The sequence below is a fragment of the Diuraphis noxia genome, unplaced genomic scaffold (genome assembly GCF_037042655.1).
Source record: "Diuraphis noxia isolate RWA-SAM2 unplaced genomic scaffold, SU_Dnox_SAM2 contig0002, whole genome shotgun sequence".
Classification (NCBI taxonomy): domain Eukaryota; kingdom Metazoa; phylum Arthropoda; class Insecta; order Hemiptera; family Aphididae; genus Diuraphis; species Diuraphis noxia.
In genome coordinates, this window is record NW_028301712.1 from 84,375,598 (window position 1) to 84,402,363 (window position 26,766).

Genomic DNA, 26,766 nt, shown 5'->3' on the forward strand with positions numbered 1-26,766 from the left:
AAAAATATATTTTATATCAGGACTCGTTAAAGATTTTGTCATCGTTGAAACGTGAAGTACGCTTTACCGTATTTTATGTGGTCAGTCTAAACAAAACAGTTGCAACGGTTCAGAAAGCAACATATTTTAACAGTTTTAAGATAAACAAATGATATTTGTTCATGCTATCATTCACGAAAGTAATCCAGATATGGAGGCAAGTGAATGTACTATGCATATATTAAACAAATAATAGAAAACAGAAAATTTACAAACTGACCTAACTGTACCTATATATAATAATACGTTTGATTGGTAAATAAGCTTACAATTTTTAATAAGCATTATAGCGTGATAGAGCGTCCATTATCACTACTTTCAAACATGTACACTTAATTCAGCTTAAGTTAATTTGTATATATTTTAGATAATATTTATGTGGCCAAATTCGGTGTAGGTGACGGTAAGGGTTGTTAATTGGACTTGAGAAGGTTCGAGTGATTTAATTTTTGTACAGAATTTAATACGAGTACGATGATGCAAGACAAGTATTGTTAATTATTATCGTTGGAATTTTGAGGTCGGGGTTAGGTTGCTGACGTTCCGAGGGCATTTGTGAGGAATCTTTCAATTGAAAAGATTTAAATATGTTTAAGTTAGGAATTAGTGAGGTTCTTCGGAGCTGAATGCCATAGACCATATCAGAACGTATTAACTGTTTATATATTAGTAAATATTTCCTACTAAAGAGATTTTTAATCGAAAAATTATTGAATTTGAGGCCAAGGATTTCCTAGGTTTCTTAAGTAAGTTTTTCAGCGAGGCAGAGACCTTAGGTACTAACTAAATAGGGACCTACTTAAAAGAATTATCCATTAGGATTTTTTTGTCATTAAGAAAGACGGAAGAAATATTTTTAGGGCTAAGGAAAAAGGTATTACAATAGATTTGCATGTTTTTATTTAAATTTTTGTTAAGTTGAACCATTTTTTTAGTTTTATTTGGGAATCTCTAAGATTTTTTGTCGTAGAATTTATGTTATATTTGTATACTGTATGAGATTATTGTTGTGTCTAAAACAAATGTGGCTAATAGACTGTGGTAGGTATACTCTAAATAAATTGTATAATGTCGTGACAAGGATACTGCATTTATAGAATGGATAATACAGTTTCTTCTTCACATCGCACGAATTACAAAGGTGTGATTGTGATTTGTTAGAAGTGATTTCATATTTAAATTTGATATTCACTTCGTACCAGTAAATATGAATTTTAACTATTGGAAATTGAAAAGTATAATGAAAACAGAAAACAATATCATTGTAATATATAAGACAGTAAGTATTTTGTTCCATTTCTAAAAAATTAGGTTAGCGTGTTATTTGTTTACTCTATTTTTATAGACCTATAATAGAAACAGGTTTACTTGATGTTAAAAGAAATATGTATTTACTGAATTATATAATTATGGAAAAAAGATTTCAAGTACCTACTAGGTATCTATGTGAAATCTTATTGAAACATTATTTTTCAAACATTATGACGATATAATAATTAATAATATACTGTTTATAAATTTAATAAATGTTCCACGGTGGTTTAAAATGTTTTTAAAAGCTGGAGGTCGGGTAATTCAGATAGCTTAATCCGACAAATTTCATACAGCAGGTCCATAATCATTAATCACTAGACACATAGTTGTTTATAATATTAATTTATATTATATGTTTTATGGATATATTAGAATAATTTTAAGATTGACGTGAATAATTTAATCTAAAATTGTTTATTAATGTCGTCTAACTTAATTTTTTTTTTAAATTCATGGTGTCTTTTACTGTATCTAAATCAAAAGAACATTTCATCGATTGTGTAAATGTTATATCATATGAAATTCATAATGTGTGCTCATAAATAAAATTACTTACAAAATTTAGTGACAGTAAGACATCAAATAGCCATTTATTAACATGTCCTATAAAAGTAAGTGTCATTTAAAATTATGAACCATATAAATAATATACTCCTTAGTGAACGACAATCCATAATAATTACAAAAATTCAGTTGTATTAAAGATAAATTGGCTTTAATTAATTGGGATTATATAAAGTCTTGCGAACTTTTTCATTTGTAACCATAATTTTTTTCTAATAATAAATGGACTATGATTCATTATACTTTATACCACTATTATCGATAATCTGAGTTTTTATGAAGACATCTATCAATACAAAAGGTTGGTATAGACGTATAGTAGTAAAGTATTTATTTTATAAAATAATTATCTAAAATCTATATTTTTTTAAGCGGTATATGAATAATATTTTGAAATATTGTATGAGATAATATGTGTTGTTGGTATAGCCATTGATTATAGAATAGTCTATTCTATAATCAATGGTATAGCTAATAATATATTGATCTGCCAAGTATGTTTTTGTGAAAATGGTACCTATTTAAAACAAAAATACAATATTAGCGCTGATGTTCTAAATAGATTATTACAGCAATTATTTTATAATACGTAATAAACTAATAACATATATTTAGTAAATTGAAATATTTATATGTAAATTATTTATTTTTAAGTTACATAATGTATCAATATTTCAAACAAATTGTTTATAAGGTTTAATTTTATAGATACCTATAAATAAATAAATTGTTTACTATTAAAACTATTTATTTTTCGTTTGTAGGGCGATTTCAATAATATAAAACTCAATGCTGATAACATCAATGGCTAATAAATTTGGGTCCATTTTTAATTTTCCTACAGAAATATTGTGAGAAAAGCATTGGATATTAAAAATGTTACTACTTACTAAACGCTGCACATGAATTGCGTCCCGAAATCCCTTTTCCACATGAATTGCGTCTCAAAGATATTTAACGACTACACGAATTTCGTCCCAACCATATTTTTAACAACTACCCGAATTGCGTCCCAACGTAAAAACATTATTTTCCTTCTCATTTCATACAGACTTAGGACTGTCGATAGCAAATTACGACTAACAGTAGGTTAAAAATATTGTTTTTTTTTCTCATTGTTATGCAATTAGATGTGTAAGTAAAATAAAATGTGTAGGTTAATAATATAATAGTTAAAAAAAAAATATATATATATATATCAAAAAAGTTATAATTAAAAAATTAAAAAATTGGTAAAAACTTGAATGATACTTTCTTAATATAATCAAGACGGGTTAATTGGCCACTTTCATATTTTGTCATATTTTGTCTTAGTGAATTTTTTTTTTCACATACCATCATTCGTCTGTTTTTAATTACATGAATACTTCGTTGTTTAATATAAGTTTCTTTTTGTACATTTTTTAAAACATCTATAAATTGAAATATATTCGGGTGTGCTTGGTAAAACATACTGTTAAACTTGGAGTGGAAGGCTTCATAACTATTCGTAGTTCAAATTATAGAACATGAGTACATTGCCCATACAGAAGGCGGGAAATCACAATCAGGCTTTATGTATGTATTTAATATATGATCGGAAAATTGCCGTACTATTTCATTTTCTGGTAAAATGGATACAATATCGTCAGTAAAACAATCCTCCACTTCACCTGGTTTTAAAAATGGGAGAGCAAAAAAATATTTAATTATAATAATTTATAAGCAATCGTTTAAACAAAACCGGACGCAATTCATGCAGTAGATTAGATAATGCCGGAAGCAATTCGTGTACCCGCTTATCAAATTTTTTATTTCGGGACGCAATTCGTGTGTAGCCTTACTAAAGGTAAAAAAAGATTCGCTCGTGTGAATCAATGATTCATCATGTATGCATTAAATCAAAGATTTGAAAATTTAATACAAGGCTCCTAACATATTTTTACAATAGCAGTTGAAAAATAAAAGAAATACAAAGTCACAATTTTTTTTATAAGCATTCAAAGTTTGAATTTTGACAAAATACGTAAAAATCACGATAGTTCACAAATTATTTTAAGCTAGAAATTCATGAAAATTTTTTTTTTTAATCTAAGATTTGAACATTTTTAATAATCTATAATACATTCTAGACAGATAAACCAACTTCGCTCAGAATTGTTTTTCGTATACAATGATATAATGCCATTGCGGATTCAAATTTAATTCCATCCATTACAGTAACCCATTTGTAACCTACTGGCTACTGCAGTACAGCCAGAGTGACATCCACTTACCCGCTTTTTTAAACATATATTTACGTTCTATTGATGGGCTGGTTTAATATCATTCAACATCAAAGGACTGTACTGAAGCTGTTTGTGAATGACTATACTGTAAATGGCTGTAAATAAATTTAGTTATGTTAAAATTTAATAATAGCGAAACGTGTTGGCTAAAATTTAAAACAATTGGTAAGTGGGCTGGTGTATTAGTATTTTTCTTGACCAAAATCTTTCCCCATTTCATTCCCAGTCATATTTAATATGCTGTACTCAGAGATTAACCATTCTTAGATTATACCTATTAAACTTTAAATGCTTATAACTCATAAACTACTCGTCCAAAATTCGATTTTTACGTATCAAAATACTTAGAAAAATATTCTGCTTTGGAATATGAAATTAAAACTCTAGGTTGTCATTCAAAAAAGTAAAAAATTAAAAAAATGAAAAGGATAAAAAATATTTAAAAATATAATTTTTTAATAAAAACGTTGGTTTTTTAACAACTTGAAACTATGTAAAATAATATTTTCAAAAACATTAATATTTTTTGAAATAATGAGTGTTCTATGATATCAAGAATCACCCGGTATAACTCAAAATATGATATAGTTTAAAGCTTTATAAAATCAAAAGAAAAAATGTCATTGAAACGTTTTGATATTGTTTTGTTTTACTTTAATAATATTTAATATATATTTTTATGACATAGGCTAATGTTCTTAGTAAATAACTACTGCCATCTGTAGGTATTCAATAAAACTAACCAAGAGTAAATTATTTTATTTCCTAGAGTGTGCTGTATGATTATATCAGTTTTTTTCAAGTTAAAATAGGTCAAATATTTTATTTTAATTTGTATTTTGTATACCGATAAACTAAAAACAAATTACACATTTTAATAATATGAAAAATATTTCCGTGAGAAATATTTTTGACAGATTATAAATAAAGTATTTTGTTAGCCAATATAAATTAGAAATGGAAATCCTATTAGGAGAAAAATATCCGATTATGACATTATTAATTTTGTTATTAGTGAGTTAACTTGAGTACCCAATATCCAATTGTCTAAGTTGTTATTATTTGTTAATACCTAAATATTAAACTTGTCAATAAAAGCAATCCATAGGTATAGTTTATACTGTAAAAGTAAAAAACCTTTAGTCAGAGATTCGCGATACAACAATAAATTGCATTCTATTTGGAAGTGCACGTTTAATACCTAAACATTTAGATTGCAATATGTAACAATATAATTTCATAGTACTATTAATAATTTTATTAAAACTATAATATTTAAATTTTGAACAGATCTAAGTGATAAATCATATTATTAACTTGTACCAATGTGTTTAAATTTTTTTATTCGCCAGTGCTCATTAAAATATTTTAACGACTTAAATAAAATGTTATTTATAACTGTAATTTTCATTTTGTTTTTGGTAATTACTATTTTTGAAAAAATTAAATACATCCTCGTCCCTCAGGGATATTATACTGCTTAAATAACTCTTTTTTTTTTTGCAACAGTGGGCCTTAATTAAGCATAAACGACAGAAATTTATTACAAAAATGTGTATATATTTTCATTTATTTTTTTGCAAGAAAGAGCAACAAGATAATTATCAATCATGAAACACGTTTTTATAACGTCTTAATGTAAAATAAATATCTTTAGATATTAATTTGACTATAGAATGTTTATAACACACATTATAATAATGTAACGGTTATTGTTATATTAAATAGTAAATATACGGAATGGGACAGTTGAACACCGCCAAATGGGCACGGTTAACTCGGCGAGGCCGACTGGGCGCGGGATCAAGTGGGCACGAGTAAAGTGGACGATGGATAGCTGGGCGCTAAATAGTTAATGTATATTAATTAATTAATTATATATATTTATTATATTTATTAATTAATTAATGTATATATTAATACTATTATTATTATTATTATTATTTCCAATATTATTGTTGTCGTTTTTGTTATATCTACATGGCACATGGTCTACTCTCTCTCTTTTTTTTTAAATTTAATTTCTTTATATTTATAAGTTCATTTGGTAATTATGCGCTATCCCTCTTAAATATTCAACAATGTCTCTGTTATGATAGTCCCGAACAATCTTTAATATACGTTGATCAGCATCCCTGTACTTTTTTAATTTGGCTGGTGGATTGCGTCCAGCCACAAGGTGTTCATAGTAGAAGTCGCGATTTGCTTGCACTTTTCGTAAGCCGTCTATAAGCTTCCAGATTGTAGGATGATCCATACTTAATTCTGTCTGAAGGCGACGATGAGCTGCTTCAGCATGATTATTAGTTCTGTCCTGTTGATTTAAAGTTCTATTGTAGACATTCCACATTTCGTGAGGAAACAAAGGCTGTCTTCGTCCATTACCTCTTCTATTCATTCTTCCGACGTAGTTGTCTTCAAACCAGTCTAAAATTGGTTGCACGTCATCGGGTAAGTTTTCAGATAATGAAAACAAAGCATTATCTATGTCGTCAATTGGAACAAACGCCAAAGCTGTAACCATTTTTGCGTACAACGAAAAGTTTGGCTCATTGTTATAGCGATTTGTTAGGCCTAATTCGCATAACTTTTTTTTCATATTTTTCACCAAATGAAAAAAACAACCTCGAATTTCGGCAGAAGGAAATATTTCTGAAACACTTTTAAAAGCAGCCATTTCATAGTCACAAGTTATAGACTTTGGATCGAGGTTTGGCAGTAATACTTTAATCATAACAAATAATTTGTCGTATGTTTCTCTACATTTATTAGGCAACAGTGCATAAAATAAAGGGTGAACGCCTTCAAATTTTTTTGTTAAAACAACATAAATTTGTTTGAATAAATTTGGCGCAATTTTAAATGTCCCGTCCATAAAAAAATCATCGCAGCTTAATGATATTTCCAAATTTCGTTGACGACCAAATATTAGGATTCTGTCTGCGCCCGGTCCACTGTCAGCTAGCAGAAAGTTTTCAGTTTTTCCGGGTTCTGATTCATACGTTTTATAACACTCAGGAATTTCGAGGTCTGCCAGATTTGTAGGATTTGATGGAGCTTGATGTATTTCATTACGTTTCCTTCTGATTAATTTCTTTAAAGCTTGTTGATTTGGAAGAGCTCCCTGACAAGCGACATCAGTATTTTGGGTACACTCATTTATTACTTGACACGTTGATTCTTGTGTTTCTAGAGCCCTTTTCTTAATTTTTGTAACGATTTTGTCCGCTGCTACTTTAGCTGCAGATGGTTCGTGACTATGCATATTTATAGTTTTTACGACTTCACGATTGACTAAATGCACACGCGCTTTACAATGTCGTTTTTTTTCACATCGCCAAAACTCAGTTTTTTCGTCTGCAGATAGTTTATCAAATACGTACAAAAATCCGTTTTCATACAACTTTTCACGATTTCGCTGTGATGTGATGTTTTCCATATTGAATGACGTCTGAACTTAACACGACTACTTCGAAGACTAAAATATGCGATCTGTATTTTATACCTATAGACACAATTATTGTCCACCTATTATTATTATTTTGTATTGTTTAGTTATCGTATTTGTTCGCGTAGTGTCGTTAATCGCATGTACCTATTTAGGTTTCCTATAAGCATCGTTCAGATGGTATGCGATAAGCCGATACAATGTACAAACGACGTCGTTCGAGCAGATATGACTCTAAATATCCGTTTATAAATCGATACAGAGACATCCTATATTATTATAGATATAATAGTATTTTATCTAATAATTATTGCCCCCTACATGCACATCTCCGGAATACAGCGAGATATAGTGGAGTGGCCACTATACTCAGGAATATATGAAAAACCTACTTGTAAACTATTTTTGATTTTAAAAAATTAAAATTTTTGTAACTATTTTAGTAATACTGTAGATAGGTAGTATAGTGAATTTTCATTAAATTTTCGCGCCCATTTGTCTTGCGTCCACTCAACTCGCGCCTAATTGTCCCTACGCCTAGTTGGCAGCGCCGAGTTGGTCGTGCCCAGTTGGGGGCGATTTGTCCTAGACCGGTAAATATATTATTATTATTATTTTAATCACTGCATTTTTCTTAGCTTTGTCTACAAACTTTTGATAATCTCATGGCCTCCCCCTCCCGGCTGTTCCAGAAGACAAGAAACAATTATAAATCGCCTAAGAATAGGTCATTCTTCATGTACACACCGACACCTTATAACAAAAGAGGATTCACCTAACTGCACTATCTGTGGTGTCCAACTCGCGATCAAACACATCTTCACCGAGTGCAGGAATAACCAACAAGATCGTATCGAAACCCTAAAACTCTAGGAACCACTCACCTATACGAATTCTTCAGTCCTGAACCAACCTCAATTCAACAATTATTTATTTTTCTAAAAAAATCTACCTTATATTAAGAAATATAACTTGTATGAATGTTATGTAAATATGTAATATCAATAATGTAATTACTGTCAGACCAATAGCCAGAGCTGCCGCGGTATTTTATGTCTAATAAAAAAAAATCTTTTAATCAATCGATTAATTTTATGGTTATTTGATTTATAAAAGTAGAATTTCATATTTAAGTTCAAGTTTCAATTATAAGTTTTTTCAATGACAAATCAATTTACTAAGTGATTATTTTTGACCGAAGGACTGACGTTCAATCAATTTCCAATAAGTAGGTATTACTCAACAGTTTTTGTCGGCTAGAATAAAAAAAAACTCACATTCCATTAAACTTTAATTATTTTATCGTTTTTTTTATTGAATTAGTTAAACAATAATCTACTTAATCTCTGCTGTCTGCATGTATTATAAAACAGCTAAGAGAAAATTAACAACACTGAAGTCCTAAAATGTGTAATGACATTATAGTTTGTTAAATGCACGACAGCGGTCAATCTACGGCATATGCGGAGAAAAAACTTTTGCCACATACAAATTGTATACCTTATCTAGTGAAACAAAATACATATGGATTAAAATTTTTATTAAAAAAAAATATATATACAGTATACACACATGTTTAAACACGGAATTGATGTGTTCCCAAAATCCGTGTAGGACTATAGGATTATTTAATTTAGTATATTATTGCCTATACAGCACATACGTTTTTTCGTCACTTACATTTAATTAAAGAGTTTGGTGAATGTTGCCACACCCGGGCTTAATATTTGTTCTATACTGAAAAAAAAATAGCAAGCCCATTAAAGCTCACCGAAAACAGGCAATGTCAACAAACTGATGAAACCGACTTTCATTATTTACAGATTACAGACTATAGTTAGAACATATATAAGATTCAGAAAACAACAAAATTTCATCGTTTAAACAAAAACATCAATATATTCAATATGTACCTAAATTTAATATTTTATGAGCGAAATACTCGTTTAGATCCAAAGTACGGATTTTATTATTATATTATAGAATAAGGATGTATTTTTAAAATATAGTTTTATAATTCAGATAATAATCTAGGGTTCGAAACGTCCAGCCAATCGCTGAGGCGAAGGAGATTTTTTGGGATAACTGCCCCGAGTGGAATTTAGCAGAATGTGTGAATGACTAGGTTAGTGGGTATATAATATTGAATAGGTACGAACAATATTGTTTTTTTTTTTTTTATTCTTATTGTTATTAAAATATACATTACAAAATTAAAATCAATGTAATATAATTAATTTATCCCTTTATAAGTACTAATAACTAATACAATTTATATACGAACTATACCTATAAGTATTTTAATATTTTAACTTAATTATATTATTATAAACAATTTATATTGTATATCATAACAATTTAATTTATTCACGCTTACTAAAAAATCTTGTCGCCACGCCACTAAAACCGTATAAAACTATTCGATTACAATCCTATATATAAAAAAACAACTTTTCTGTGGGCCAAATAAAAATCGTTCATGGACTTGATATTGGGTATACTACTAATACTTTTCAAGTTTTCTTTGAAAAATCATGGATTTACCATATACGACGTAAACACCCCAGTGATAAAACATCTCTCGTTAATTTGTTTTAGGTCTGTGTTTCTGATAACGTATTTTTTCAAAAAAATGTATGAATCTGATCTCAAATTAAAAACATCGTTCATATGAATCGCATTTTAAGTTATGTGATATTTGTGGTTTTTAAATTTAAAGCAATATAAAAGATAATCTGAAAATATTATGTTTATAACGACTTTTTCGTGACTTTTTACAATATCTTTATAATTACACAGCATATAATAAAATAATTAACTATCAAATTAATAATAAAAATTATAAATTTTTAACCTGCAGTTGTAAATACATATTATATCATTATACCAGGCAATCACCAGTTGATAATCGACGAACTTGGTCAGTTGCAAAAGTCTTTAAGGCATTATGTGAACATATTACATATGAGTTATGATTATTCATATTATAATATGCAGTATATCTATACAGCAAACGGCAATCGTCGAAGACCTTTAATAATTTCAATAACCAAATAGTAGACATGAAAAAAAAAAAGTTTTAGCCAACTACAATAAACGGAGAGTATAGTAAAAGTTTACGTAAGAATATGTGCCCCCACATTTCGTTCCATTGAAGATATATAAATAAAGCTCATAATGTTCATACTAATCTTCATACTTCCAGCTTTAAGTAGTGAAGAAGACGGAATCTTCAGGTCTTTGGTGGCTCAACGATGGTTCATCGCATTCTATGTAGGACATCACTTGTTCCGGTGGAAAAGTAAATATTTATGTTAGTTATTTTTCTATTTTTTTCAAGGCCCAACCAAACCTAATAGGTCCTAGAATATTAAATATTTGAATAAATGAGAGTAATACAAACACACACACACACACACACACACACACACACACACACACACACACACACACACACACACACACACACACACACACACACACACACACACACACACACACACACACACACACACACACACACACACACACACACACACACACACACACACACACACACACACACACACACACACACACACACACACACACACACACACACACACACACACACACACACACACACACACACACACGCGCGCGCGCGCGCACGTACACGCATACATAATATATAATGGGCGTCTGTATGCCAAGTGAAATTCAACATGTATTATTAATATTTTAATAGCTATAGGTATATATTTTATTCGAAACCAAAAGCTTCCACATCCCTACTACTCATAACTCATTCAAAACACTTTGTTCAGGTCTACGGACAAAGCAAAGAACATAAATTTAATTACGAATGAATAATCGTCTCATCGTACGCTGAACTGCGAATTTAAAGGCACCGGCGGTTTCTGAGTGATTTAATGAACATTAAATTGGAAAAACCATGGAATTCGCTTTACTGTATATCCGATTTTGAGTGAATCTCGTCAATGAGTAAGCAACTGTAATGGATGTGTTGAGTTTCAATTAAACGCCAAATCACTGTGTACTAAGAAAGATATTTAATGTAGAAAGTGTCAGCCTCTATTTTTTCTAACTTCTAAGTAGCTACATAAAAATATTACATTATAATAGTTGAGATACAATATATTTTGTTAAGATTTTAGAATCTCATCAAAATAAAAAATAAAAAGTATATAATATTATTATAGGCAACTAATTTTTTTCCATGTAATCCGTGATTTTCAATCGTCTGATTTAAATTATTTATTAATCTTATTACACTTAAATTATTTTATAAATCTTAACTATATTATTTTGCTATTTAATCTAAATTATTGATGCACTACTTTGTAATTCTTGTTTTAAAAATGATTGAAAAATGTCCTTAATATTTTTTAGAATCTCTCGACAACAACATATTCTCACTCACAGCCATAATAAAGTTTATCTTCAAAACAAATTTTAAAAACATTAAATTGTAAGTATGTACACGAATTTGTTAAAATATCGTTAGAATTAAGTTCTCGTTGTAAATAATACTTGTTTCCAATATCACCGTGGATATTTTTATTAATGAAATAAATAAATTCTTTGTTTTTTCTTATGATACTTATTATGTTATAGCGAGTGTACTAATTGAATATAAATACTAGATACTAGCTATATTTTAGCCCATATGGACGGTTTCTAATTGGTTACCCAAATAAGTAAACAAATAAATACCGGTATTCGTAACAGGAAAATTGGATTTGACTTAAATATGAAAAACAAAATTAAAATCTGGAAAAAATGTTTTCTATTCCAAGCATAGTATGGTATACATGTAATAATATTATGTATATTACTTAGACTATAATTATAACAATATAAGAAAACTATATTAATTTTATCCAAAGTTTTTATAATATTATTTGTGGTTATTATTATCAATGATATTAAAATATGGTTCATAGGGATTTTAATATTTTAAGTTTATTTATTAATGAATATATATATTTAAAAAAGCGGGTAAGTGGATGTCGCTCTGCTGTACATTAGGTGGTGGGGTGGATCTCTGACTAGGGTAGGTTAGATTTGAATGCAATGATAGGTATCATTGTATACGAAAAACGATTCTGAACGGAGATGATTTTTCAGTCCAGGATATATTATAGAAAATTAAAAATTTTCAAATCTTTGATTTAAAAAGAAAATTTTGTATACATTTCTAGCTTAAAATAATTTGCGAATTTTCGTAATTTTTACGTATTTAGTCAATATTTGAACTTCAAATGCTAATAAAAAAAAATTGTGCCTACGTATTTTTATAATTTTTTAATTACTATAAGAATAACTTATGAGGGACTTTGTATTCAATATTCAAGTATTTTGATAGGGCCGAAAAATTTTTATCAACCCTTCAAAAATTTTTTCAGAAAAATTGAAAATTTCAGTTGTCTATTAATATCTCAAAAAAAATTCAAAATATTTTTAAAATTAAATCATGTAAAGAAAATGCCAATCTAAATAACTGATAAAATTTTTACGTATCTACGACTTATACTTTTTGAATAATAACAAATATTTATATAAAATCGTTTCAGGATAAATCGTTATCGTAACGCTATTTCGTAAAAATTTAAAATTCAAACGCACTTCAAATTTTTCCTATAATGACGCTTCGAGATTTCACTATAGCTACTTGAAGGAAAACTTAGTGTTGTATTCTTATTCCTTAGTTATAAACACAAAAAATCTTATGATTTTACAGCTTCAAAATTACTTGCAAATTTTCGCATTTTCGACAGATTTCGTAAAAATTTGAACTATAAACGCTTATAAAAAAAAATTGTGCCTATGTATTCTTATAATTTTTTAATCACTATAAGAATAACTTATTCTTCTCTAATATCCATGAAAACATTTCGTAATCACAATATAATCATCTCGTCTAATATTATTATATGTGTTATAATCTGTGGTACAATTATTGAACAAATTTTCAATTTTTCAATTTCCGATCTAAATATCTAGTGAAATTTTCAAGTATCTACGACTTATAATTTTTGAAGTATAACAAATAATATTTAAATTCGTTTGACTCGTTTGAGGATAAATCGTTATCATTACGCGATTTCATAAAAATGTAAAACTCAAACGCTCAAAACATTTTTCCTATAATGACGCTTCAAATTTTCTCTATAGCTATTTGAAGCAAAACTTATGGAAAACTTGGTGTTAAATTTTATAACCTTAGATATAAATACAAACAATATTATGAATTTTGAACTACAAAATAATTTGCAAATATTCATGGTTTTGACGAATTTTTGTCAATATTTGAAATTCAAATGCTAATAAAAATTTAATTTGAATTTCCGATGGACATTTTTTTTGTGATAAAGATTGACAAATTTGTAAAGAATCTTGTATTAAATTTTCAAATCTTAGATTTAAAAAGAAAATTTTTTACGAATTTCTAGCTTATAATAATTTGCGAATTTTCGTGATTTTTACGTATGTTGTCAAAATTTAAATTTAAATGCTTGAAAAAAAAATGTGACTATACATTTCTTTTATTTTTCAACTGCTATTGTAATAGTATATTGTGTGGCAAGGGCGGGAAGTTAGCCATTTCAGTCGCGGTTTTTATGGAAAATGTATTGTTATATTTTTAATCCTTAGTTATAAACAGAAAAAATTTTATGATTTTTAAACTTCAAAATTACTTGCAAATTTTCGCGTTTTCGACATATTTCGTAAAAATTTGAACTATAAACGCTACTAACTAACGCTTATAAAAAAAATTGTGACAAACGATTTTTAATTTTTTTTTAGCTAAAATAAGAACAACTTATAAGGAACCTTGTATTAAATTTTCAAGTTTTTTTGGTCGTCCAACATTTTTTTACCGACACTTCAAAAAAAAATTCTCAAAAAAATCGAAAATTTCAGTGATCTATAAATAACTCAAAAAAAGTCAAAACTTTTTGAAAATTAAACTGTATATATATAACACTAACATAAACATTTGGTGAACATTTCAAGTATTTACAGTGATTAGTTTTTGAATTACAACCATATAAAAAATCAATTTGGTCAAAAACTGGTTTTGCGTAAAAATTCCAGTTTTTCTGTCATTTTTTTTTTGTTTTTCTCGATTTTTTTGAAAACTGTTGGAAAATATTTACTTTTGACCTCTATAATGCACCAAGGATCTTCAATTTTACATCGGAAACCACCCCCAAAGTTTGAAATCGAGCATTATTTCGACTAGTTATGCTGTACACAGACACACAAAAAAAAAAAAAAACACCCACACATCATTGTGAAATCAATACATTCATCACTTCGTTCAGAATCTAAAATTATAAAAATAGTTATAGTGGGAGATCCTACGCCAGACCTAAAAAGAACAGAGTTGACACTCCTATATACGCTGTGAGACTAACTAGATTAACAAATAACCCAGCATCAACCAACAACATAACCCTTGAACTACAAAAAAACCAAAACTACACCAAGATCCCACAAATAATAAAAAATAAAAAATAATCAGTCCTCCATGGACAAGCTTATACAAAATAAACACAGAATTGAACACTCTGCCTAAGGAAAACACACCTCCATATATTTATAAAAACTTTCTGAAAAATGCTCTTGAGAATCAAAATGAATTTCAAGAACTATACACCGATTCGTCAAAAGTGACGAAGGAGTAGGAATAGCCATAATAAAAAATAATTCATAGACATCGTTCAAACTACCATCAACATGCTCTATATTGTATACAACCGAAGCTCTTGCTATATTACTTGCCATAAAATGCATTAACAAAAAGGAAAACGAAAAACATATCATTCTAAGTGATTCGTTAAACACACTTATTAGTGTACAAAATAAATTTAATCCTAGCGACATAGCAATTCAAATTCAAAATAGATTAGAAGAAGCAAACCAAAAGAACAACAACATAATAATAATGTGGGTACCTGGACACATAGGAATAATCGGTAATGAAAAGGCAGATAAAAAAGCAAAACTAGCTATCAGCTCACCGGACTCACAATACATTAACATTTCATCATACTCTGGTATAAGAAAACAAATAAAACAGGACACCACCTTACTGTGGCAAAATATATGACCACCCAAAACAACAAACTAAACGAGGTCAAACAAACGGTCAAACGATGGAGAAGAAACCCAAATATTAGTACCACAAACGAAAAAAAACTAAATAGGGCCAGAATCGGTCACACCAGACTAACCCATGAGTACCTAATGACAAAAAGTGACCCACCAATATGTCAATCATGTGGCTCAATAATCACAATCAAACACATTTTTGAAGAATGCAGAACGTACATCAAACAAAGAGAGGATCTCAATATAAGGCATCAAATTGGAACAAGCCTAGGCCCAAATCCTGACAATGAAACCAACACCATTAAATTCTTCAAAACAACCAAGTTACTCAAACTATTTTAGCCAACCTTTCAATGTATAAAATACCAAACAAATTAATTCTAATTATTTCTCTTGTACTTTTTTTTATTTTTTTTGTTTTTTCTCTTATTTCTTTGCTCTGTTCCTTATTATATGTATAATTAATTTATGTTTATAGTAATATGCTAATGGCCTAGTAGTCGAAGCAGAAATTGTAAAAATTTCAAGACCAATAAACAAAAAAAAACAAAAAAAATAATTATAAAATGTTATTTGAAAAATTGAAAATATATTCACACCACCTTTTATATAATGTTTATGATTAAAAGTTTTCCTTTAAACTAAGTAATTACTGTGACATTATTATGTTAATTACAAAAATAAACATAACCATAATATCATTAAATAGCATTAAATGATAACTAAAGTTAATGTGTTCTTAAATATAAAGTTATTTAAATCGAAAACTAATTCGTTTATAAGTTTTATTTTTTTAATTTTATTTTTATTTATTTTATTTTATAAGATATTCCTAGCCAACAACTTACAGTAGACTATCTATATCTAGAGATAGTATTTTATAAGTTTTATGAACTTAATATTATAAATTTTCTGAATGAATTAATAGTTCTATGCATATTTACTTCTTTAAGTTCTTAATATTACCAATATTGGTTTAGTAAAATGATATAATATGTTGTCTACATTAATTAGAACCAACATTTCTTAGACGTACAATAGTGTTATATATTAGGTGTCTATAATTTGATAAAAAAAAGAAAAAACACAAATAAATAAAAAAAAAAACTGATGTTAAAATATTAAAATGTTATTTTAACTTAAATATCATAATATAATACATTTGAAAAATGAAAGTCATCAGTTATAAGAAATTGCTTTATGCTTTAGGTTCTACAGAAACCTGTTATAACATAGTGCATGGTTATTTTATTCCATGTGAGGAGAGTCGATCATTTTATCCTTAAAAATATGCAAAGTAATTTGCACTACCTATGATATACTATATTCTGTATATTTACATGGGCGTAGCGAGGGCACTTGCACACCCCTGCGCCCCAAATTGAATTAAAACAATTGTTTTTAATATTTAAATTTAAATAATTAAATTTTACATTAAAATGATGGTATCCGGGCACCAAAAAGTACAAGAACAAAATCGAAAAATTGTTTCGTCCATAATTTAAAGTGTACTATTTTTCGGGACCTATGATCTACCTTTAAGAGGAAAAGGTCGTAATGAAGGTAATTGAATTGATATATTTATATTATTGATATTTTTATAATCTTGTTTTAATTCCCCCCTCCCCCCCGATTGAAATTCTAGCTACGCCCATGTATATTCATATAAAATGTAATAATATTATTACGTCATTATCGAATTCGCTTGTGCGTTTTATCAAATTTTCGGAGTGAGTGTTATGACCGGATATAGTTAAGAGGCACGCTTTTACTCTGTATTTATAAATCATCGTTATTTTTATTATTGGTATCTGTCATTCTTTATTTATTATGGATTAAGTTTGCTTAAGCTTGGGCAAGTTATAACGTTACAATCAGAATAACAAACGGTACCACGATGGTCCTTGTGCTGGTGCCGAATGTATTATTTTAAAGAAGCCTATATTTTGATTTTAAATTAAATAGAGTGATTTTTAAAGCATACTCCCATTTTTATGTTTTAATAAATTAGTAAATTAGAAATATATTCAAATTCTGATTTTTAAATTCAAGTGTAGTAAAGTACGATATTTTTTAATACCTACTTTGGTTTTTCACATTATTTAAGGAGATACTAAAAAAGTTGAATTATCCAAGATTGATTTTCTGGAAATTTGAATGTATGGAAATCAGAATTTAACAAAAGGATTCCAGTAGTTATCTTACTTAAAATAATAATAATAATAGTCTATTAAACTTACTTTGTAAATTGATACGAGTTCGGCGATTATAAAGTACGCAATATTAAGTATTTGTTATAGTAGTTACTAACTCGTCAAGAATATGATAAACAACTTAATCATTATGTATAATAATCAAAATTTTAATACCTCATATCGCTAAAATCGTGTTTAAAAAATATTTAGTACAAATAAACCAAATAAATTATAGTAAAACGATCAACTATTATATTATTCATTATCTTACGGTATCTTATAGGTATGCGTATCTCAATATTCCTAAAACTACAAGAAAACAATAAATATCTTGAGAATTTTATTCCACCTGCTATGGACTCGCATCCCGCATTGTTTAGTTCACGATCAACTAGGTACCATTCTAGTCATTCGGAATACTTAACTTGTTAAATAAAATTCAGCTTTCATGTTATAAATAAATATATTATATGTTTTTTAAAAATAAATAATCAAATAATCTAACCAAAAAGAAATCCACGTTGTTTAAATTAACTCGAGTCACCTTCCAACATCATCCTTGACTACTGATACCTGTAGGAGACGTGATCACTACACACCTCTTAAAATTATAGAAACCTACATTATCTTGAATTAATTTATAGAAGTTTACATTTGAAAAGAAAATGCTGTAAAAATATATATTATTTTTTTTTAAACATTTATTAGAATATATACAATCTGTAATAATGGTTACAATAAGCATATGGGCTGAATTTACAGTTGTTGTGAATGCGTGAGGTGAGTAGCAACCCAGCGTTAACACTCGACTAATAAAAATATTTAAATTGAAATATGTGTACTATCAATGTTTTGGCATTAGACAACATTAGACAATATCAACAGACATTACAGTTCTAGTATTATGTATGTGTAAATAATTTACATCGTTCAAACCCACTCTCCACTTTGTTTTGAATCAATAAAAGAAAATATTTTATTTGTATAATTTTTTTATAGTTAAAAAAAAATGTTTTCATAGTATCCACTATTCTATTTCAATTGTGTGGAATGCATACAATCGGTATAATATAATGATTATATAACTATTAGAATACTAATAAAATTAAAATTAAATTTAGATACTTTAAAATAATTAAAGTTATACAAATATGTTTTTGGTATAACACATAGATATGAATTATTGAAGAAAATGTATTATTACAAATTTATAAGCATTTTGTATGTATAGTTTTATTCCTAGAAAAATATTTTTTTTAATTTTCTACGACTACTCAAAATACTTAATGAATAAATAGATGATAATTATGAATGTTTTAATGTGCAATGAAAAAGATTTAACTTGCATTTTGTAAGCATTTGACTATTTGAGTAAATTAAAATATTTTACTGTCCGATGTCAATTTATTAAATAATATAACAACTATGACGGCGCTCCGTATAGACTATTTAGCTACATTTATGTATTCTTGTATCATTATTAAATTTTGCAAATTAATATTGTTTTCGCACAGTTGATACTTTGATAGTATTAACTATTTTATAACAATAGTAACGTAATGATTATGAAAATGTTAACTATTTAGATCATGCTCCATTGATGATCATTATTTGATATTATAAAAACAATAAGTTACGATTATTAATATGTATATAAGTATTAATTAATTATTCTTTAAGTAATTGCATTGTTCTTAGGTCAATTATTAAGTTAAGATCACACAAACATAACAATTAATTAATCCAAACAAATACTCGTATAATATACTTATACATTAAAGTAATTCATATTGAATTTTCCTTAATAATAATTATTAGATTTCGCCGTGTTGTAATGACTATATTAAAGGGTGTGACTTTTACAACAAAGTTATAAAATACAAAATATATATCAATTTACATGAAATACTAATTTTATAGTTTTTTTCTTTTATTATTAATGGGAATTAAAAATGTAGTATTGAATTAACTTTAAAAAGTTCAAAATATTTTTCATTATATGATCAAGTTCACAAAATTCTTTTAATATTAGTTTTCAAAAAAACCCACAATAATACTATTATATTATTATAAGTTTTAAACTATTAATTGATTATGTATGTTATGAAATAGATTAAAAAAATATGATATAATATTAAAAATATGAACATTTAGTTTCTCGTAAAATAATTAACGTAATCTTCAAAATGTATTTAATTTTTAAGCGTTTATCTGCATTGTTTCTTCAGTCCAGCATTAGTATACTATATTTCAACAAACCTTACAATAGGTAGTATATTTTGTTGAAAATACGCGGGATGCATCCTTGTCACTTACAAGTTATTAAGTGTTCGGAATTGAAAAACATTTCTTAATGGGTGCCAGTAAAATATTTTTTAAAAGTGAATATTCTTCAATGGCAACATAATGACAATTGTTTTCTTCTAGTAACTTTGACGTTAATTTAACTGTTCGCATCGATTGCTTGTAAACATAATTTGACTTAGCTTATTATTCGTTTATTACTAAGTCATTTATAACTCACAAAGACATACATATATCTACTATCCAAAATATTCAAAATTAAAAGACCCTTACCTATGGGTGTTTACAAATATTTTGTTCTTAAATTATGGTAATTTTATACATCAGATAATCTGAGGTCATAAATTAAACAAAACTCTATTTTCTTAAATTAAATTTATTATAAATACACATTTAATGTACATCGACGAAATAGATGGTTGCAATTAATATAATGTTTAGTTTTTATGACACACCAACAATACATTTTAATTCATATTTAAAAAAAAACATTTGAAAAAAATAGATTATATAAAAATTAATTATGAAGTACTGTAAATATTCATAAATTAATGGTTTATTGGTTTATAATAATAATTATGTAATATTATTTAATATTGTGCATGATGAACTAGGTATGCATTAAATTTTTCTACACTTATAATAAATATTCTATACCATAGGTTTCCATCAAAATATAAACAATTGAATTATTTATGGAATTTTGTTAACAAATGTTACTGTACAATACATATTGTATTACATTTAATCAGCATTATAGATTTGGGGTGTTTAGGTGCAAATTATTCTTAAAACCGTAAAATGTTTTTTTTTTTTTTTTTATTCTCTTTGAAGACATATTTATTGCTGAGAAAACATTTTAAAATTAGCAATTTAAAACATTCCTCTTTACAATCATCATTTTCGGGTATAAATACTTGCATATGAACAGTGTATGTTAATCATAAAGTGAGTGATACTAAAAAATCTCTGTTGCTGGAATTTTTAAATTGTAGATTCGGTATTTTTTCCTGATATAAATACTGTTTTAATTATATTAAATATTAATTAATTTTTTCAAACATCTAATTCATACTAGTAGATAGCAAATTCAAAACTTATTAAAACTATAGCTAAGCACTATAAGTTTATTTCAATTATTATTATTAATGAGTGAATTATTCTGATACGCAAGATTTTATTAGTTTTAATTAGATTAACATTTGTCTGCATCACTATATATTATACAAAACTATATTTTCATATTATATGTATTGCATATATATTTTAATGACAAAGTAATATTTATTAAGAAAAGTATAAAAAAAACACATTAGTATACCTATATCTAAATAATTTTGACAGTTCCTATTAAATTTCTAAATGTTTTTCACGAAATATGTAAAAGCTGATTATTATTATTTTCAGATATAACTTTTGATACATATTAGATAAATTCAGCAAGCAGTGAAAATAGAAATTTATTTATTTTATTTATTTATAATATATAAACGCCAAACGGCAATTTTAAAATATCAGAATAAGTATAAGTTAAAAGTTAATAGATACAATAATAGTATTGAAGAAATAAAGAAATAAAGAAATAGAAGTTATAAACGATAGACATTTTCGCAGTGATTACAATATTAATTGTTTGAAAAATTATTAAAATTATAAATTTGCATATTGCTATAAGCCTATAACCTATATGTACCTTTCAATACTGGTTTACGTAATTAATCGTGATTCTGATGAAATAGTTGCTTACAGATCCGATGCATTTGTGTTGACGTTGTCTGTCTTCTTTTTAAATATTGTTCGGGGTTGAGAGTCATTGTTGAAGCACTTTCATGACAGTCCTTAAGTGGCATTATAACTCCTGTAAATTGTTTAATAAAATCTAAAACACGATGACTAGATTTCTTATCGATCCCAATAGTGTTGGTGAGTTGCGGCCCAATCCCTAATTGACGTACGAGTTGCGTCCCGGGTTTATGAAAGGTACGTACGAATTGTGGCCATACAATAATGTATATGGGGGGTGGAGTGGCCGAGCGGACTAAGGCGTCGGTTGCGACGCACGCAGTCGCCGGTTCGAATCTCGGTCACGGGCGGCATCGCTCTTTGGGCATTTCGCGATGTCTGGAGAGAGAGGCCGTCGGCCCCCAACCGGGCATGGCAGAAACCCACGGGTGCCCATTCAAAATTCTGCCAAAAACCCACGAGTTAAAACCTTACAGTTCCTTCCCCTACAGTTCCCCAGGCTAATGACCTCAGTTGTCGAAGCCCTAACCATAAAAAAAAAATAATATATATATATATAATATTATATACTATATAACTATAATATATAGTATATAAACATCACAATATTACGTATTTTCTACTATAAATCGTCGTAGGTACTAACATTAATATTTGTCTTGAAAAAAATAAAAGTATATACGTATAATATATTATACAAACGAAACAACGATTGATTTCGGACTGAATACGCATTGACAATTTTCATTTTGACATTTGAAATTATCCGATTATCGTAGTTAATGCAAGTCATACGGCAGATAAGACGATAAAACGATCTATATTATCTTTATCATATAATACAAAAATATAACTTCCCATGCGTGTTGAACATTTCATTTATTGCTATGTATATCAAAAACCACATCTGCCATATACATGATAATAATAAGTAAGTTATAAAGGTAATAATATATTATAAAGGTAAGGTAGGTACATAGGTAATGATAATTACTCAGGCCGCAACTCACCTACCGCTAAAATATTATCGGGCCACAACTAATCTATACCTAAAATATTATCGGGCCGGAATTCACCGGTCTCCAACACCGGAAACGACAAGCCGGCCCGCAACTTACCCACAACCGATCCCAGATATTACAATCGCATAGTATAAAGTTGAACAAATAATTGATTCTTGTAACATTTTATCATTAGAAATAGTTGGGTGTATAATATACATAAGTATATATTATTATTATATGCATAGGTAGGAGATTTGGCTTTTATTGTTTGTAGAATATGACAAAATATTATAGCTACCTCTGATGTCTTAAAAAGCAAAAGGGTAACGCACTAATATAGAAGTAGTTTAACAACACTTTGATGGTGTATTGCACCTATTTATGAAATAATATAATATGTAACTATGTGAATGTTTATGTGTAATTTATTATTTCCACGATTGTAAACGACATTTAATTCATATCATGCATTGCATTAAAATAATATACTTCCGTATTTATATGATTATTGTTACCATTTTTGTTATACATGTATAACCAACATGTATTTTTGTTATAGCAATAGGTTTACGCTTAAAAACATAAAATAATATTGTGTTCAACTTGTTAGTCGAATTAAATATAAGCGCTATGTGTTGATTTTCGGAATATGATGTGTAAGCCTGTCACTTATCTAAAATTATTAGATATTTTGGCTACTAAATTTAAAAACAAAATATGTTAAATAAATTAAACTTAAATATTATAAATATAAAAAATGTCTTAATACAAAATAATATAATACATTTTGTTTTGCAACAAATGTTCGTTTGATAGCACAGTGAAAATATTTGTTGAATTTGAAATGATTGAATGATTAAGTTGATTTTTAATGCTCGAGTATAATATAGGAGAATTCCAATCAAAAAACATGAAAATAACGCTTATTTGGTAGTTTATGGATTCCAATTTTTACCTAACCTAGCCGATAATTTTGTAAATTTATAATATTTAAATGTTTTTTAATAGTATAGATTAATAATTTTTTTTTTAATTATTGATTGACCATCTAAATTATTACTTGTGTAATTAATACTTGATTATTGCACTATAACAAAATATGTAACTGCATTGTTAGTTGAAAAATTATTTATATAAAATACAATAGTAAGTGCAATAGATAATATTATAAAAGTATTTAAAGCATACAATTATTTTTCTAATATTAAAAAATGTATTGAATTCCAACCATGTAATTTAATATAATTAATTTAACCACCTATTCTATGGTTTAATTTTTGAAGTATATCTGATCTTTGTTTCTGAATTTCAAATAATTTTTGCATTGTTAATTTTATATTTATCCAATACAGCTTTTTTTTGTAATGAAAGAAAATACTTATCTTCTTAAGTTTTCTGATTTTCATAATTTTTTTTTTTTTTTATTGGTTAAGCATCAACTACATAGGTTCTTAGCTTACATGTGTTAATTTCTACATTAAATGATTATATGCTATTGTACAATTCTATTTTTTTAAATTATAAAATTATGCTATGAAAGTTTGAAAATGGACCAATTGCTTCGTACAGGTTGTCTGGGATGATTTTCATAATTATCATGGCGTAGAAATGGCAATATCAAACAAATCGAAATTTTATTCCAAGTTATTTTCGTGATTTTGCTTTTATTAAAATGTCACAACAGTCACAAAATGTTTTAATTTTTTGAACTTTACTTGAAGGATTTTGAATTTTCATCATTCTCGTTTTTCTTCACAATATTATACATTTGTCAACAATAAGAATGCAGCTTTTTTGTAAATTAAACCATACTACGCACATACTATAAAATAGAACACGAAGGCAATCTATATTTTGATATTAACTTACTTTCAGCAATTTGATTGCTCGTAGTATTTACTTTAAGAAATAACCTCTCGTGTGGCATTATAAAAATAACGATTTATAAAATTTGCAATTAATCTAAAGCAATATATTATAAATTAATTGGTTATAAGTTATAAACTTATAACATATAGGCATGAATATGGAATTGTATTTAAGGACTACTATACATGGAAGTATGGTCGTTCACTAATCAGTGATCAAATAGTTCATAGTTTTGTACATCTGTAAATTTAAATAATATTGTTATGATTTATAGTAACATTTCTATTTTAAAATTCTATAATATAAATAAGTATTCGTATTTATTATTTATTATGTAACTAATACTTTGATTAAAATAATATTGCTTCTGTTTTTTACGGAATATTTTTAAATATATAAATGTTTTAAATTAATTATTTATTGTAATAAACATAAAATAAAAAGGCCCCTATTTTCAATTTTTAAAATTTTTGAGACATATAGTTAAGAACTTAAAAATTAAGTATATATTACTTGTATGAATACTACTTATTCGGTATAAACAATAATTTAAGAAGGTGCTATAAGTGGAATTTCAAAGTTGAAAGATAAGAACCACTTCCCTAGAATGGATGATATGGAAATTTTGAGACATACTAATTTAATGCATTGAGTTACTCAAAAAATGTTTTTATTACAAATATTACTTTTATACCTAAGTATAGTAAGAAATAATTTAATGCTAAAAATTATTTGATTTAAAAATAAGTTAAATATATTATAAAACTTATACTCTTCATAGATAAAAAGATATTAGTTCACTAAATGGTAAAATTATGAATGAAAACTACAGCAGTGTTTTAAACTATTATCTGATACAATACATTATTTGTTTCTACTTACTTAAATCAAGAATTACAAGAATTCTGTAAAATTAAAATTCAGGCAAAAATATTTTTAAAAAAAGCTTAAAATATGTGAAATTATGCAATGTATACCTTTAAGAAATCCAACATTAAGTATTATAAATAATTCATACAAAAGTATTTCAAATTTGTATTACCAATGTATTTCTTTTTATTATTTGAAAGTCTGTAAAGCTTATGAGCTATTGAAATATAATTCCAAAACCAGAATTTGCTATGAATGATAAATTAATTGGATTTAGATGGATCGTTGACAAAACAAATAAAAATAAATTGAAATTTTACTTGTTATACTTGAAAATTTTTGGTATAGGTTTATACACGAAACCTAAATTTGACAATTATATATTTCTTAGTTGATGTCAAATAAGTATTTATCACATATTAATTATTGTTATAGCTATGTAAAATAATTATTCAAGCCTTAAAAAGAATTTTTAGAATTTTTATAATACTATAAAAGATATTAAATAAGAAATAAATGTTAGACATATTTAGTACTATAAAATCCGAGTAATGCTCGTATACCTTGTAATATGAAAGTTTAATAGTATTTAAATTTACTTTTTACAGTTTAAGTTTATTCTGTCTGTAATAAGTTTTGATGGTCAAAACAATGAATGTATATGATTTTTTACTTTTATGTGATAAATAAAAATGTTGTAACTTTTGAAACATTTAACTCAAATGAAAATTAAAAATTCATTAAAGTTAAGCTGTTCAAGATTAATATAAAATTAGTGTTAGAAAAACATAGTTTCTCAGTGTTCAAAAGTAATTTTGTACAAATGATTGAGAACATCAAAATAATAAATAATAATAAACCGACTGAGAATCGAGTACATTAATATTACACATAATGGGCATCTCATGAAAAATTAACCTCATACAAAATGCACTTCGTGTGGAGTAACACTGGCTGTTTAACACATAATGACAAAATTCACCAACGAAGACGAAAGTAAAGTGCACATTATACTAGAAAACCTCTAT

The 26,766-nt window shown here is 27.0% G+C and overlaps 1 protein-coding gene and 1 pseudogene across 1 annotated transcript; one reads left to right on the plus strand and one right to left on the minus strand.

Moving 5' to 3' along the window:
• Window positions 1-4,221: 4,221 nt before the first annotated feature.
• On the minus strand, window positions 4,222-6,708 carry LOC149059024 (uncharacterized). The gene is made up of 3 exons (XM_089218529.1): window positions 6,397-6,708; window positions 5,922-6,028; window positions 4,222-4,279 (listed from the first exon to the last, which is right to left on the minus strand). Exons 1-3 carry the CDS (start codon window positions 6,706-6,708, stop codon window positions 4,222-4,224), a joined length of 477 nt encoding a protein of 158 aa, XP_089074655.1.
• Window positions 6,709-10,809: 4,101 nt separating this feature from the next.
• On the plus strand, window positions 10,810-16,095 carry LOC149059025 (uncharacterized; annotated as a pseudogene).
• The last annotated feature ends 10,671 nt before the right edge of the window (window positions 16,096-26,766 follow it).